The sequence below is a fragment of the Canis lupus genome, chromosome 6, assembly GCF_011100685.1.
Source record: "Canis lupus familiaris isolate Mischka breed German Shepherd chromosome 6, alternate assembly UU_Cfam_GSD_1.0, whole genome shotgun sequence".
Classification (NCBI taxonomy): domain Eukaryota; kingdom Metazoa; phylum Chordata; class Mammalia; order Carnivora; family Canidae; genus Canis; species Canis lupus.
The window spans coordinates 29,259,974-29,277,456 of NC_049227.1; the positions used below are offsets into that span (position 1 = coordinate 29,259,974).

The following is a 17,483-nucleotide window of genomic DNA, read 5'->3' on the forward strand; positions in this document are numbered from 1 at the left end:
ATTTCTCTATGCTATAAATATATAGGAAATTTTAAAAATAAAAAAAAATAGAAGGAAAAGGTAAGCAAAGGCTACTTTTGCTGAAAAGGGTCGAAAAAAGGCAAAAAAGAAGAGGGATGACAAAGTGGCATCAAATCGGGCATCTCATAAGAACAGGATGAAGTACGTGTTGCCTCTCCTACTGTACAAATGAGATTAAAGGCTCAGGACAGTGAACTTGTCTAGGGTCACAGCTCCAGAATGGTGTGCCTGGGACCCGGTCCCAAGTACATCTCCCCTAAGAGCCAACCTCTTGCTCTTCTGACCATATATTATCACACAAGTATAAATGGTAGGCACGATCTCAATGGTTAGGGAAACAAGCCATATGTTATGTAATCATGTCAACTCTGCTCTGCTGTGCTTCTTGGTATTGCTTCTACCCTCCTTTTATGTTTTTAATCCTTGCTTCTGGCTCCTTATCCTACTCTGCGGTTGTGACAGCTCTATTTCTCTCCACTTTCTCAGTGTTCAAGTAGTACAGACATTGTTTCAAATGTAAGGTATGAACAGGAGCTTAACACCTGAACTAGACTTAAATGATCCATAGGTAATTTTTAACTATTTTTTTTAAGTTAATGATTTAAAAACTTTAAGTTCCCTCAGTGAATCTCCAGAATGTGTCCTAAAAACTCCACTGGTATTGATTTTATAAGAATCTACAGTGAGGTTTGCTGTGCGCAAGCAGAGGCGACCCCATTGTTTTGTTCCTGGCAACGGCTATTTATACTTCATTGTGTGTCATTTGTTTTGATCTACATGTTTTTTCTACCCATACCCCAAAGTAGTTCAACTCTAAAAAGTCCAACTATTGTTTCTTCTTCTTATCTTCCAAATCTGTAACAATCTCTATCATCACGTTCTCATATTCTAAATGTCTGAGCAAAAAAGGAGCAATATCTTTGGAAGAAACTCAACCTGCTCCTCAGGCAGGTAAGTCTACATTTACTCTCTGTGTCTATAAGATGAGCAAGGGCAAGTGGAAAGGTGAGGGGCAGCTGATGGCAGGAGCTGAAAGCAGATAAAACGAAAAGAGGTTACTGTGTTTTTTGTTTTCTTTTCCTACCAAGGAACCCTAGAAAATCAAATTTCAAAGTAAACAAGCATTGCGAGGGGTAACCTTCATTATCTCAGATTCAGGAAAAACTCTCTCTCTATAGATCCTGAATTTCTTAAACCACAGCCCTTGATCTTCTCCAGCTGCCACAGTAAAGCATGACTTGCACTGGTCTGGCCACACTTCACTATATGCCAGGACAGGGGACAGCAAAGCTCATACCCTTGGCCATTTTCTCAAATCAGTCAGTGAGGTACCACGCAGTGGCCACGGACAGTAACTGACAGTACACTTAAGCTTCTTTTTTGCCTTGTTAAAAGACCACAAAACCATGCAATGTGTTTTAAAAAACAAAACAAAATGATGCAATGTGCATTACAACCAATTAAACCAACCATTTAAAGATATAATTAAGAAAGCACTAGCTACCCTCCTGGTTTTAAACAATAAAACCCCTAAACGTGTCAATTGGAAAAAATTTTCCTGGAATTAGGTGTTTGTAAACCTAAAACAGTATTCTGAATGATATTAAAAAGGAAGTAGCCTTTCCTAAAGGGGTGGGGGGTGCGAGCAAAAAAAAATTGGAAAGTATGAGAAAATATACCAAATGAACCTGGAAAGATTTCACTGAAATGAGGACTGGCCTCCTAAGTCCCCTTCCTGTATTAATTATTGCAAAATCCCTAGAGTTCCAGCAGTTAACGAACCGTGAGAAAGAGCCACCCAGAACAGCATTAAGGTTTCATTTCAGAGAACTTAGAACATGTGAAGTACAGGAGTGAACAGAGAGCAGACACACGGCACGGTAAGCAGACACACATGCTCAGCCTGGTTAACAGGAACATGAATTTGGCAGTTTTGCCCCTCCACAGACAGACTGACCTTCCTTGAGACTTTTCTGGTTGCTCCCCTCAAGGCATTCCTTTTCTTTTAATGGTTCGAAATCCCCAGCAGTTAAAATCTCTGGGAAGCCCTGTTGCTGCTTCTTGGAGCTATCGATCATGGTGAGAGCTTTCTGGAGACAAGCAGCATCAAGCAGGAGCAAAGCGCAATTTGCCGAGCGCTCCGCACACGCTGGTCCCTGGTCCCTGGGTCCTGGGTTCCTCCTCACGATACCCCAATCACTGGGCAATTATGTCTTTGAGCAGCTGAAGGCAGCCATTCCTCTTTAGTTCCCAGCCTGACCTGCAAATACACTCCTGCTGCTGGAAGCCCTAAACTCTCTCCCACATTGGGAGGCAGAGCCCCAGAGGCACGATGCTGAAATCCCACCCCTTTTCCCAGCCAGCCCCCTTCCCCTTGCCATTCCAGCTTCCCCCGCGCTGGGTACTTCCATCTGCAGTTTGATGGTCCGAATCATCTGACAAACACTGAGTCAAGCAGTTAAAAATAAATCCTGTAGTTGTTAAAAGAGAAGACTTTGCTGATACCTAAGAAGACAAATTGCTGCCTGTGGTCTCTCTCCGGCTCTCTATAAACACACCCGCAGGCTGTGGAAATACTTTCTATCAGCCAGACGAGCACATTCATTACTCATTAAGTTCTCCAGCTAAACAAACGGCAGTGTAGGGCATCAGAAGGAAGCGGGTCTTCTCGCAGTAGAGGGACCACACCGAATAAACATGCTACCAGCATAGCTGCCAACAGCAGAGGCATCCAACTACCAAAGTTCTTCCGTGGCGTGCCTTTCGCTGCGTCCGGCTCTTCCTGGCAGAGCCAGGGCTCTTTGTAATAGGGAAACGTACTGCAGTTGCAGCTTTCCGCCCTCACCAATTTGGACCTGAGCAGCAGTTTTCCTTTGTGCCGCTAGTCGGCTGACAGTTAACATCGCCATGATTGTTCTAAGGAAAAATCTCCTCCCACGTACGAAAAGCAGGCAGAGCAAGAGAGCTTCTATTTCACAGCCGATTCAACCAGCGGCCAGCCCAAGTTTAATCTCACACGAGCTATCGGCGACAGGCACCTCTCCTGCAAGTCACAGACTGCTGTCCACTGAGTGCGAGGGATGCTGCTGGAAGGACGTCTCTAGGTACGGCACCTCCAGGCAAATGTGGAGACAAGCCTGTTTTCATATGTATCAGATATATATCTACCCGCAGCTACAGCCAGAAGAAGCTGATTTTTAAAAACATGGCTCAAAGTATGCTCTATTGCAAAGGGTTCCCAGAAAACCCATTAGAGGTTGTAAGAGCAGCAGATGGAATCCTCTTCCATGAGGGATAACATTTTGTTCACTTTTTAAGAGCCCACATCCAGCAGAGTGCCTGGAATATTAGTTTTCAATAAAAACTTGTTGCATGATTGAGCGAATGAATTAAAGAAGGGAAGCCGCAATGGGAAAACTTGTTTTCATTATGCTCAAAATTCTACAGAAGTCCTCAATCAATGCCCAGTAGTCACTAATTTTAGATGAAATGTTCTCTGAAGGAAGCACATTTTCTCTTCAAAAGAAAATATACACATACATCTTGAATGTGCATCTGCCATGCCTTCTAAGGGATAAAGACAGGCCACGTTTTCAAAGCCAGGAAACCAAGTATTGCCTTCACCACTGAGACACAGATGGGGGCTGGATGAAGATTCTGTCCTTTGTCCCTGGTTCCGGCGCTGGTGTGCACTAAACCCGGACTGTTCTAGAAAGATAGTTATCTACTCTTCTCCAGCGTCTCCTGAGAATGGGATTACACAACACATGACATGGCTCTTGTCAACTGAAATTCCTTCTGAAGCAATGTAAGCCCAGGGCTGGGAGTCCACACGCCTGCAGGAACAAACAATGCTGAGCTTATCACACGTCTTGAAAATGCGCTCCAATGCTCTGCTACTATTTCTGATCCTGAGGCTTCTGTTCTACACTGTTTCTGTGTCTTTAAAGGAGCAGGCAAAGTAACCATAGCTTTTTGAGAACATTCTTTAGGTCAGTGACCTCTTTAGCAGTTTGGTGAAGTTTATCTCATTTCACCCCAAGAGCCCCTTCTGACCTATGATTATTGGCACATTATAGCCATTTTACAGACCAGGACCAAAGTCACCACGCTTCTATATGGCAGGTCTGGCGCTTAACCAGTCTCAGTTCTCCGGAGCCCAAGTTGTTCTCCTACTGCACTGCAATACTTGCTGTCTTCTAGAATATGCTCCATCTCTAGGCTTTAGTTTGATCTTGGGACAGGTTTTAACAGCAGAGGTCACAAATTTTATGGCATCCTAGTAATTGTACTCCTGGGGAGGGAGAAGGAAAGCTGGCATAACCATCCTAAAATGCTTTCATGAAAGCATTTCTCCTTTTCCTGAAATGAGAGCAGCAGCAGCCAACTTTACTTAGTGCTCGCAGGGTACCCCAGTCTAAGTGCTTTTCATAGGTCACCTCATCTGTCCTGCTGTTGGGCCTGGGAGTTTAACATTATCACAATTTACAGATGAGAAAAGTGAGGCCTAGAAAAATCAACTATATTTGTCAGAGGCCAACTATCTTCTACATGGTGGCCAGGACTCCCAACAGGTGGCCTGGCTCCAAAGCCTACATTCTAATTAAGAATTAAGAATTACTTTGCAAAAAGGACGACAAAAACAGTAAACCCTCATATTCTCTTTCTCAGCATACTGCTTTTAAACCATATTCAACTGTGTTTAGGCCACAAGTTTAGAGAACTGAATAGATACAGAGCTATACCAGCCAGTTCAACTTTTTTTTTTACTGGCTGTGTGTGTGTTGTGTATGTTAAAAAACAAAACAGTTCTCTTTTAAGGATCAGAATAAGCCTTTTTTTTTTTTTCTTTTTTGTAGAGAGACAGAGAGGGAGAAAGAGCAAGTGAGTGCACATGTACACAAGCAGAGGGAGTAGCAGGCAGAGGGAGAAGCAGGCTCCCTGTGGTGCAGGAAGCTCAATGTAGGACTCAATTCCAGGACTCTGGTATCATGATCTGAGCTGAAGGCAGATGCTTAACCAGCTGAGCCACACAAGCACTCATGATTCTCTGTAAGCTTATTATTTTTATATCTGATAAATATAAAAATAATCTCAATAAGGAAACACATTGTCTTGCTGTGGGTTTATAGTCTAATCTCTAGTTTTGAGAGAAAATAGTAATTTCTTTAGTGGTGAATATGCCTGAAAGAACATTTATTTTGCTATTTTTAAAAATATGAAATAACTTCAAATTCACTTTTCCTGAACCATCTGCGAGAAGGCTCTGACATGATACCTCTTTGCCTTAAGTCTCTGGTGTGTTATTCCTACAATCAAGGACATTTCCCCATAACACCCCAATATAACCATCAATATCAGGAAATTAACAGTGATTTATCACCATCTAATCCATAGATTTCACTCATGTTCCACTAATTGTCCCAACAACATACTTTATTTTTTTAATAAATTTATTTTTTATTGGTGTTCAATTTACCAACATACAGAATAACACCCAGTGCTCATCCCGTCAAGTGCCCCCCTCAGTGCCCGTCACCCATTCACCCTCACCCCTCACCCTCCTCCCCTTCCACCACCCCTAGTTCGTTTCCCAGAGTTAGGAGTCTTTATGTTCTGTCTCCCTTTCTGATATTTCCCACACATTTCTTCTCCCTTCCCTTATATTCCCTTTCACTATTATTTATATTCCCCAAATGAATGAGAACATACAATGTTTGTCCTTCTCCGATTGACCTACTTCACTCAGCATAATACCCTCCAGTTCCATCCACGTTGAAGCAAATGGTGGGTATTTGTCGTTTCTAACGGCTGAGCAATATTCCATTGTATACATAAACCACATCTTCTTTATCCATTCATCTTTCGATGGACACCGAGGCTCCTTCCACAGTTTGGCTATTGTGGACATTGCTGCTATAAACATCGGGGTGCAGGTATCCTGGCGTTTCATTGCATCTGTATCTTTGGGGTAAATCCCCAACAGTGCAATTGCTGGGTCGTAGGGCAGGTCTATTTTTAACTCTTTGAGGAACCTCCACACAGTTTTCCAGAGTGGCTGCACCAGTTCACATTCCCACCAACAGTGTAAGAGGGTTCCCTTTTCTCCGCATCCTCTCCAACATTTGTGGTTTCCTGCCTTAATTTTCCCCATTCTCACCGGTGTAAGGTGGTATCTTATTGTGGTTGACAACATACTTTAAGGCAAAAGGATCCACACCAGGATCACATAGGACCCTGAGTTATTTCACCTCTCTTTAGTATGCATTTCTGAAAAGTTCCTCAGTCTCTAAAATTTTGAAGATGACAGACCAGTTATTTCACAGCATTGCCCTCAATTTGAGTTGTCTGGTGTGTCTGCATGATCAGACTCAGGCTATGGCACGAGCATTTTTGGCAGAAATACCACAGAAGTGGTGATGTGTTCTTTGCATCCTACTGGGTGGTGCACAGATCCAATTGATCTTATAATTGGTAATATTTATTTTGATGAACTGATTAAGATGGTATTGGCCAAGTTTCCTCACTGTAAAGTTAGTTTTTCTTTTTGTAATGAATTACTTAGTGGGGCTGAATTATTTATTACTGTGACAGTCACACAATGGTGACTTTGAAAATTCTATCATTCTTTCTTCTATGTTTATTAGTGGCACATCTGACCATAAGAATCCCCTTTATCTGGTTTATGGTACCTATTTCTATCACCATGGACTTAATGGATTCCTGTTTTATTCAGTGGGTGATAACCTGCTCTTACCATTGCTCACATTATTCCAGATTTGGCCAGAGGGAGTCCATTCAAGCTGGCTTCAGCTTTTTATGTCACGATCTACTCTCTGCATACTTTATTACTTTCTGGTACAAGGTATTCCAGGCTCATCTTTTACTTTTCCTGCTCCGCTGAGAAGCAAGGACTGAACAGCAGGTGTACTCATTGCTATTAGGGTGTTGGTGTTCCCAGGCCTCCTCTGTAAAAGTTAGGGAACATGTCTGTGAGTTTATGTGTGTGAACATACAAGTACACACATATTTATGTCTCTCTATATTAACAGATGTATATTTAAGTATGTACATCTATATTTACTTATATATATGCTGAAAACCAGAAGTTCACCCTGATGCTTCCAATTCCAATCCAATGCCAAAGGTTCTTCCTCCACTTGTCTCTTTTATATGATTGTAACCCACTTCTCCTAGAGCGAGAATCTTGTCTCCCATGGTCCGCCACCCCACCTGTTGATACCTGGTTCATCCTACTACTATCACTGCTGTAACAAACTCTATGCAGAAATCTCCTCACCCCAAATGGGCTCTAAGAGCTTCCCCTGGGTTGTTGCCCCCATTCCCATATGGCGGCTGCTTTGCCCCACATAATGTCTTTGGAATTGAATTAGGGATGAAGGGAGGAACGACACTTGCATTCTGAGTAAAAGAAGCCCAAAGTAACCACGTGAACCGCTTTCAGTAGATTCATCCTTGTTCCTTATTACATGTGCTACATCATCTTTAGTGTCATCTGGCTCTACTGCCATGAGGGACATTTAACTTCCAATGATAGGTGATTAAAGTCACTTTGGCTATGATAAAACTGCTTCCACAATGTTTGTGTGTACACAAACTCAAAAGAGTGGTTTTTGTATGAAAGAGAGTTCCATAAATCAGGTCAATTTTCCCACTACTCCAAGCATAGATATTTAATAAGCGTGAGAAAAACTGTATGGCTTGGAGACTAGGAATAATCCAGGAAGGGCTTCAGGGAATCGGAACAGAAACAAACACGGCTCAAGGGACCTACACAAAAACTTGGCAGTCTCAATATATGCTCACAAAGCTGCTGATAAAAAAGATATGGTTGAGATGACGCTGCACTGCGGTAAGCACAGACCTGAGAATATTACCAACTGTGCAATGTTTCACCAGCGTAAAAGCCTCCAAAGGGGATTGGATACAATAATTAGTAACAGCAAGGAAACAGATTGCTAAATACTGAGCTGTGGTTCTCCTGTAGCATTCTCGATACTGGACTGGGAGAAGATGCATTTTCTTTTCAACCTCCCACATCCTGGTACTTTGAAATAGGCCCTCCAGTAGCCCTTCATGGAAGGCATACAGGCCCACTGGGGTTGCCTCCACAAGGCCTGAGCCACTGTCACAGAAGCCATGCAGAAGCGGGCAACCAGACTGGATACATTTAGGGAGAAAAATGTCAGTCCAGGTCACACCTAAAGTTTCCCCAAGGGTACCATATTTTTAGTAAAATACTTATTTTTTAAAAGATTTTATTTATTTATTCCTGAGAGACACATAGAGAGAGGCAGAGACATAGGCAGAGGCAGAAGCAGGCTCCCTATGGAAGCCTGATGAGGGACTTGATCCAGGACCCTGGGATCACGACCTGAGGCAAAGGCAGACGCTCCACCACTGAGCCACTTGCGTGCCCTCAGTAAAATATGTATGTGATCCTTAATTACCCCTTTTAAAATTCTAAAACTATAAAAAATATTGTTATCTTTACAAACACAGTGACCTGAAGGGCAGCAATGTCCACAATAATCAAACTATGGAAAGAGCCCAGATGTCCACTGACAGATGAATGGATAAATACGATATGGGGTGTGTGTGTGTGTGTGTGTGTGTGTGTATGTATATATATATATATATATATATATATATATATATATATATATATATATATATATATATATAACACTACTCACCCAACAAAAAATGAAATCTTACCATTTGCAACGATGTGGATGGAGTTAGAGGGTACTACACTAAGTGAAATAAGTCAGAGAAAGACAATTATTATATGATCTCATTCATATGTAGAATTTAAGAAACAAAACAGAGGATCACAGGGGAAGAGAGGGAAAAACAAAAGAAGATGAAATCAGAGAGGGAGACAAATCAAGTTGTTTCTCTTAACTCTAGGAAAGTAATGCAAGTAAGGGAGGTGGGGAGATGGGGTAACTGGATGATGGGCATTAAGGAGGGCATGTGATGGAATGAACACTGGGTATTACATAAGACTGATCAGTCACTGAATTCTATCTCTGAAATTAATAATAAATACTAATAATACACTGTATGTTAATTGAATTTAAATAAAAAATATATATAGGTACTAGGGGACAAAAATTGTATCTTTAAATAATTAGCAAATGGTTACAGAAAATTTCAATAACTTAATAATTATTAAACCCAATTTAATAAATCTTGATTATTAAAATGACTTTTTTTTGTAAACAAGGACGAAGTGTGATCTCTGAAATCAGACATATCTTAAAAGTCCTCCGTTTTTATTACTTTTTAAATACTTTTAAAATGGCTATCAAATGTGTAGTACTTCAGATATAAAGGATGAACAAATCAGCCCCATGGAAACCATTTCAGGAGGAAGAACACACTTTTCTGTTATTTCTAAGAGAATAAGATTCTGAAGGACTATCAGTGATTTGAACGATTACGTACTGTAGCATAACTGAGTGCTGCAACAGAGCCTGGTAACTTGGTTTGTAATGTGTGCTTATGATCATCTTTCCCCATAGAACAGACATGACGGGTGTGGCCAGCCCTGCTACGTGTGCTCTACTCTCTCTGAAGACATGAGCTGAACCTCAGTAAGGATTACGATCTGACCATTTGTGGTCTGCTGACGAAGCCCTACTTCAAGGGAACAAGGAGAACTGCCTGTGGGTTAGGGCAGGCAGCTGGCTGGGGAGGCAGAGGAGCAGGGCTGAGACTGTATGCAAGGGCCCAGTGCCACCTGTTTCCCCCGCCACAGCTGCAGGACGGATCATGAAGAGAAGACATAACATACTTTATCAGCTCTAAAGGAGCCCTTCAGGGGCACCTGGGTGGCTCAGTGGTTGAGTCTGCCTTTGTCTCAGGTCATGATCTCTGGGTCCCAGGATCGAGTCCTGCATCAGGCTCTTCGTGGGGAGCCTGCTTCTCCCTCTGCCTATGTCTCTGTCTTACTCATTTATTCTCATGAATAAATAAGTAAAATCTTAAAAAAAAAAAAAGAGCCCTTAAAATCCTTTCTCCATTTCTAAGCTTTATGGTTCCCCATGAACACATGAAGATTTACAACAAAGAGCCATCCTTAGATTACATATTTTCAAGGTCATCTTCCTTGAACTACAAGTTACAGAAGAGAAGGGACCAGGACAGACAGAAGGGAAGACTGAACAGAGAGAGTCATGTTCTTGCAAAGACGGGAAGACACATTGCTAAGTTATGGTCAGTGTGATGGTGGGATAAGAAAACTGTCCATGTATTATTTCTCCACCTTTTTTGCATCATTGTCCCTATTGCCCAACCCTTTCTTATAGAATTTTTTCATCACTTTCTATGAAATTTTACCACCACAGATTCACTACCTACATGTCCGTTTACACGCTGTGTGTGTGTATATATATAAATATATATATGCCTGAAACACTAAAGGAGTGATTTCTCCCAGGAACCAATCTGTGCTCCAGTTGAGAATGCTTAATCTACAAGAGGGAAAGCCAACGTCTCCTGTTCTGCTGAGGAAGAAACAGCAAGGTAATAAGAGTGAACTGTAGGCAAGAAACCCTCAATGAGATAATAACAAATGTTCGCCATCTGGGGTAATGATTTTTAGATCACAAGTGAATTTAACATATCTTTTGTGAATCTTGAAGATCTTTTGATCCTCAGCAGCTCTGAGGTATGGGAAACATGTACTGACATTTGTTTTATTAAAAAAACAAAACAAGGGCAGCCCCGGTGGCGCAGCGGTTTAGCGCCGCCTGCAGCCCAGGGCATGATCCTGGAGACCCTGGATCAAGTCCCACGTCAGGCTCTCTGCATGGAGCCTGCTTCTCCCTCTGCTTGTGTCTCTGCCTCTCTTTCTCTCTCTGCATCTCTATGAATAAATAAAATATTTAAAAACAAAACAAAACAAAACAAAACAAAACACTGCAGTTGAGATATGAAATAACGTATTTTGAAGTCATTCTGGCGATGAGCATATATTCTTAATCCTGGCCTTCTGACTTCAACATTCGTTTCACCAAAAGCAAAAATCTGTATTTTTTTTTCTTTTACTAAATTTACATATGATTTTCAAAGGCATGTAATTAAGAAAAACCAGTAATTTAATTTCAGAGGGTGCTAACATCCCAGATGGATTTATGAAGTGTAGAGACAAGATGGTTTTGGGGAAAGAGCACGACTTTAGAGGTAAACATGATTCAGTTGTGAGAGCCATGAGATCCTGGAAAAGCAGCAACATCTCTGTGCCATGGCTGCCTCGTCTGTAGAAATGCAATGACAACACTGATAGGACAAATAGCTGTTTTCTATGATTATGAGAATTAGGAAAAAAAGTGCATATAAAATACCCAGCATAAGCATGATGGGTACCCCCCAAATGGTGGAGTCTGTTAGGACTCCTTTCTGGCATGATTTCCCTCATGTGCTATCCTCCACAGTGTGTTTGCTAGGTTAGGGTTTCTCTGGCAAGACACGCACACAGACATAAATGCAGAGCAGCACACAAGCCACACTTGTTCTCCATTTCCTACCACCCCCCTCAGGCCACCCTGGGGTGTGAATAAAGTTCATAGGTTTTTGGTTTGGCACTTAGTATCTTCTGGTGTCTTCCTACCACTTTAGGTTTATTTATTAGATTACATTTGAAATTTTTATATATGCAGGGAACCCTGCGGATGCTTTTCACTTCAATGTAATAACGAAATAGAAAAAGTGCCCCCAGGTGACTGACCACGGCCAGCCAAGCCATCAGCTATAGGGTCTGAGGATTGAGGGGAACAAACACTAGGACATCATCTCAGGAATCTGAGGATGTATTCTTGGATGAGTTCTTTAAGGAAATTTAAAAATTCTGTGATTTTATTTTGTTAACCTTGACAAAAAAATCCCATGTTGCCGTGTAAAAGTGAAAAGTAAAGAGAGTCAGACACGGTGGTGATGACACATTCAGACCTAGAGAGGACTGAAGAGCACCAAGCCGGCAGCAGTGGGAATAGACAGCAGGCAGTGGGGAACTGCGCTGACACGGGAGGAGGTGGCCCAGGCTCAGAGCCACACTACAGCAGTGGGCACCTCGTCAGGGGTCCAAGCAGCAGTCACACTTGAGCAAAAATGCATCACGCACAGCAAACTGACAGTGATGGGAATTTCGTGAGCACTGTAGATTTTTTAAAAAAATATGCAGAAGTGCTTCTGTTTCATAGTTGTGTTAAGTGCTCCTAAGCACAAGTTTATACTTCATTTATGGTTGTGAGCAATTCATCAAGATGAGAGTAATAAAAATTAAGTCTTCTACTAGTTGTTTTTAAAGGTACAGACCTTTCTTATGTTTGTAAAACGCTGCTTCACCATACAACTCAAACGGGGTGAGGGGACCCATTTAGCCTGCTTCTTGGCTTCTACAATGTTATCCTGAGGAACATCTGCCTTTGTCTACCTAATCTGACTGGGTATCCTATTTGGCCATCTTGGGAGTCCTGACAAAGGTGGAGATAAAAGAGGCAAGATGACTATCCAGATCCAATATAAAATCATGCCATGCCTTCATACATGCTCCAAATGTTTCCTCTGTCTCTTATTGAGCCTACTTTGAACTAACTATGCCACTGTTTCAAATCATTTCCATTTTCCTCAAGACCACACTATCACTACCCTCATACCTTTCTCAGCAAGTAGCATGGGCCCTTTGATTTGCTAATACTGAGGTCTTCAGACATAAGTTCTATTTCCACCTTCCACTCCCATTCTACCTCCTGTCTTTGGTGAAGTCATCTTTCTTTTTGCCAAGTGGAATCCAGACACTTTGTTTAGGACTGTAATTCCTTCCCACCTACTTACAAAACTGTGGTCAATAAATTATATTTCCCCACTAGGATCTTTTGTACTTACCAAGATATTTGCATTTCCCTTTGTACTCCTCCTGAGATTTTGACTATTTCTAAACGTTCTCCCTTATTAATCTCATCCTTTACACTAGTACCAACCACTAACTCCAAACACCCACTGATGCACACATAAACACAAACCCTACCTCCAGATCATCATGCACTTGCTTTTTAAAATGGCACTGAGTTTTCCTTCTGCAACTAAGATATCCTTGGTTTTAAGATTATGTGCCATACTCAGGACTAAGTCATCTATAATTCTATAAGATAGTTTTTGCTTGACATTAATAGAAAAACAAAGCTTAAAAAAATAGAACAAAAACAAATGGCAAGTGATGAGCTAACCTACACGTCAGCTTGATTCAGCTCCAGACAACACACCTAAAAACCAACCCAATGCTGTCTTACTCATCTTTGCAGCCTCAATGCCCAGGACAGTATGACTGCTCAATTAATGCTGCTTGAATGAATAAATCAATGTCATTGGACCGACCAAAACTCATCCAGGCCTCTCCTCTACCTACCTATTCTTAGCTTGGCCTCAGTGTTCTGTCCCCTGATTTCCCGAGCAGCATTACTAACCCTGGTCCTTACACTTCACCTAAATCAAATTACTTAATATCCCCTAATGTGCTCTGAGTTTTCGTTGTCTTTATTCAATTTTTTTCTTCTGCCTGAAATTCTCTTTCTCTGATGGAAACTGTACTTGGGCAATCTTCAGGAACTAGTTGTAGTACCAATCACTTTCAGAAGTTTCCCAGGATGTGTCTCAACATCCCCAGTCAGGTCTTTTTCCTCTGCTCACTCTGAACACTCATGATACCCATCACTGGAGGACTTAGCTTTCTGGAATGATAATGAAATATTGCCAACTCTGGTTACTAACGGTGATAGGTCACTGACTGCGTACTGAGCACAAGTTCATGCATGGCGTTGAGTGCTTTACAGAATTCACTCAGTTCACTCTTCTCAAGAACTCTATCCACTACTGTCTCTAGTTCACAGTGAGACACCAGGAGGCAAAGTAACCTTCCAGCTACACAGCTTTTAAGGAGCAAAAGGGAGATCTTTAATTTAGGCAGCAAGGCTCAGGCTACTAGCTTTTCTCAATGGATTCTGTGAGAGAATTAAGCCCGAAAGCCCAAAGGCATCCACTGTATCAACCTCTTTTCTATGTATTGAAAATGGCACTAGCTGGGTCATCTTCAGGATAACTGAGAAAATAGTCATTCTAGTCACACTGGTAGGAATTCATTTTCTCACAGAACCTAGTTGAGAAAGATGGGATGTTTTTCATTACTACTTTCTCTCAACATTTGTCTGAATCTCTGCACATTTCTGATATCTTCAAAATTTTACAGTCTTCAAAAGCTGGAACTTCATCTCATTCATCTTTTTATTTCCGATGAGATCTGTTCTGGGATTTTAATCATGTTCACATGGTCAAGCTTTTCCTTAATTGAGCAGTCCAGGTTGGATGATAAGCATCTTCCTTAAAATAGACTAAAACTACCTGCTTTATTTCTTTGGTTGTGTCTGACACTTAAAAACCACTATTACTAAGGTATAAGGATTCATTAAATTAAATTAAGATACTTTAAAGTGTATATTTGTGGTGAGTTTTGATGGAGTACATGGCTGTAGAGTTATGGTTACATTTGATTCAGAGCATTTTCAACATTTCTGAAAGTCTCTTCCTGCCCCTTTGCAGTACATCCTTCTGCCACACCCAGCCCCAGGTAATCACTGAGCCATTTCCAATCACTAGAGATTAGTTTGCCTGTCCTAGAATTTCTAGTAAATGGAATCTTACAACATGCAATCTTTTGTCTTTGAATTCTTTCACTAAAACTCATATTCATCCATGTTGCTGTATCAGCAGCTGGTTCTGTTCTATTACTAAGTAGTAACCAAGTGTATGAATAGATTACATTTTAACCATTCATCTCTTGATGGACTATGGATAATTTTCAGTTTTGAGCTACTATGAATAAACTTGTTATGAACATTTATATATAAATCTTTGAGTAGATATTTGTATTCCTTTTTTTTTTCTAAAGCATTTATTTGAGAGAGAAAGCGAGCATGGGAGAGCCACTTAACAAGCATGAGCAGGGGTGGGGGGAAGGCAAAAGGAGAGGGAAAGCAGGCTCCCCACTGTGCAGCCCAATCTCATGACCCAAGTCGAAGGCAGATGCTTACCCAACTGAGCGAGCCCCCAGGTGCACCTGTGTTCCCTTTTTTTTTTTTCTTGTATAAAGGTCTGGTTGGATAGTAGGTGGATGCTTAGCTTTTGAAGGAACTTTACTGGCAGCTTTATTTTTATTTATTTATTTTTTTAAAGTTTCATAAATTTGAGAGAGAGAAAGAGAAGAGAGAGAGCATGAGAGCACACAAGCAGGAGTGGCAAAGGAGAGAAAGAATTCAAAGCAGATCCCATGCTCAGTCTAGAGATCACACCCTGAGCTGAAACCAAGAGTTGGACCATTACGTGACTATGCCACCCAGGTACCCTGGCAGCTTTATTTTTAAAAGCTCAAAACTGCAAATAACTATCCATACATAGGTGATTGAGTGAATAACTTTTGGTATACAATAAAGTACTACTCAACAATAAAAAAGAATAACACACAATACTCATAAACCTCAAAATAATTATGCTGACTGAAAGAAGCCAAATGAAACCAAGCATTTGCATCTATGATTCTATTTCTAAAAAAATTCTAGAAAATGCAAACTAACCTAGAGTAACAGAAAGCAGACCAGTGGTTGCCTGGAGACTGTAGTGGCAAGAGGAATGGATTTCAAAGGGGCATGAAGAAATTCTTTTTTTTTTTTAATTTTTATTTATTTATGATAGTCACAGAGAGAGAGAGAGAGAGAGAGAGAGAGAGAGAGAGAGGCAGAGACACAGGCAGAGGGAGAAACAGGCTCCATGCGCCGGGAGCCTGATGTGGGATTCGATCCCGGGTCTCCAGGATCGCGCCCTGGGCCAAAAGGCAGGCGCTAAACCGCTGCGCCACCCAGGGATCCCCGAAGAAATTCTTAAGAGTGATGAAAATGTTATCTTGATTGTGGGGAATTCAAAATCCCTTAAGTTGAATATTTAAAATATGTGCAATTTATTGTATAACAATTACATTCTGATAAAAAAAAAAACCCAATGATAGTACTTATGGGAACAGAGAAACTCCTTTATGTTAGTATGGTAATTTTGAAACAGTCTTTATTTACAAAACTTGAATGCAACAGATTATTTACGTGGTGTCTAAAAAACAACTGAGCAACAGAATTGCTCTAAAGAACCTTAACAACAACAACCCATTTACACCAACAAGCCCATTCATCCATTAAAATAAATAAAATAAAGTGAATCCCATGTGTGATAACTGAGTGATTTATCAGATGCGTGCCAGCAGCGTAACCTGGTGTGCTATAACTAATAGGCATGTGTGAGTTCGGTGAACTGGTATATGTTACAGACCTGGATGGTGGAGGAGTAGTGATCCTGAACACAGAGAACACAGAATTCAAATTAGAAACATTGCATGTGACAAAGAGGATACCTCTTCATGCAAAGCGCCATAATCAATGAGTCTGTAACAGCTACGCATATGCACAAAAACAACATAACTATTTTTACAAAATAAGAAGTACAGGAGGAGCAATGGGACGCCAACAGAAACACACAAAGAACAGGGAAACTTTAATCTGCCTTTTTCAGTGTGAGACAGATGAAGTAGACAAAACTTAGGAAAGGATATACAGTATAATCAATAAAGAGATCTTACTACTATGTAGTAAACTTTATACCTTGGTGACAGAGGAGGACTTTAGACCTTCTCAACTAGACATGGACTGTTTTTTAAAAATCACATATTAGGGGATAAAGAAAACTTTAGCAAGTTTCATAATATAAAAAAATATACAACACTCTGATCTCAATGTAATAGTACTAGAAATTATTAATAAAATAAAAAAGCTAAAAAGGCCTATTTGCCTGGAAATTAATAACATCTCTTAAGTACTGAGTAGTACTATCTATTAATGCTATTAATAGCATCTATTAACTCATAGAGAAGAGGAAAAACACAACTGCAATGAAGGAAGTTCTCACCAGAATCTATGGCTTTTGTTCAAAGCAGTGATCAGAAAAACATTTAAAAATATCAGTAAAAATAAATGAATGAAAATAAACTATGTGCCTCAGGGATAAAAATGATTTAAAAAACAAAGAACAGAGCCACCATGGCCATGGATAATTATAAGGTCTATCTGGTAAGTTACTGGTTCGAAGAGGCACAGAGAGAATGAGGCAGAAAATGTACTTGCAAAGATAATGCCTGAAAATCCCCCAAATTTGATGAAATACATAAATTTACAGATTCAAGAAACCTGGCAAACTGCCAGTAGAATACATGTAAACACAGAGAGCCGTCACTAGCCTTCAGATACACAAACAATAAGCAGTTAGAGATATAGAGGAAACCCCATCATTAAGAACAATGAAGACAATAAATGCTCAAGAGTAAACTAAAGATATGTATAAAA

At 40.7% G+C, this 17,483-nt stretch overlaps 1 protein-coding gene across 12 annotated transcripts in view; it reads right to left on the reverse strand.

Moving 5' to 3' along the window:
• The window catches only part of MRTFB (myocardin related transcription factor B), a 210,922-nt gene that overhangs the window by 85,801 nt on the left and 107,638 nt on the right, over nucleotides 1–17,483 (reverse strand). Inside the window, exon 1 of one of the 12 annotated variants that reach the window (XM_038540311.1) lies at nucleotides 1,979–2,906. The exons of the other annotated variants lie outside the window; for them this stretch is intronic. Coding sequence (XP_038396239.1) covers nucleotides 1,979–2,099 — 121 coding nt within the window. The 5' untranslated portion in view covers nucleotides 2,100–2,906. Of the gene's footprint in view, nucleotides 1–1,978; nucleotides 2,907–17,483 lie in introns of those variants that run through there. 12 annotated transcript variants of the gene reach the window in all.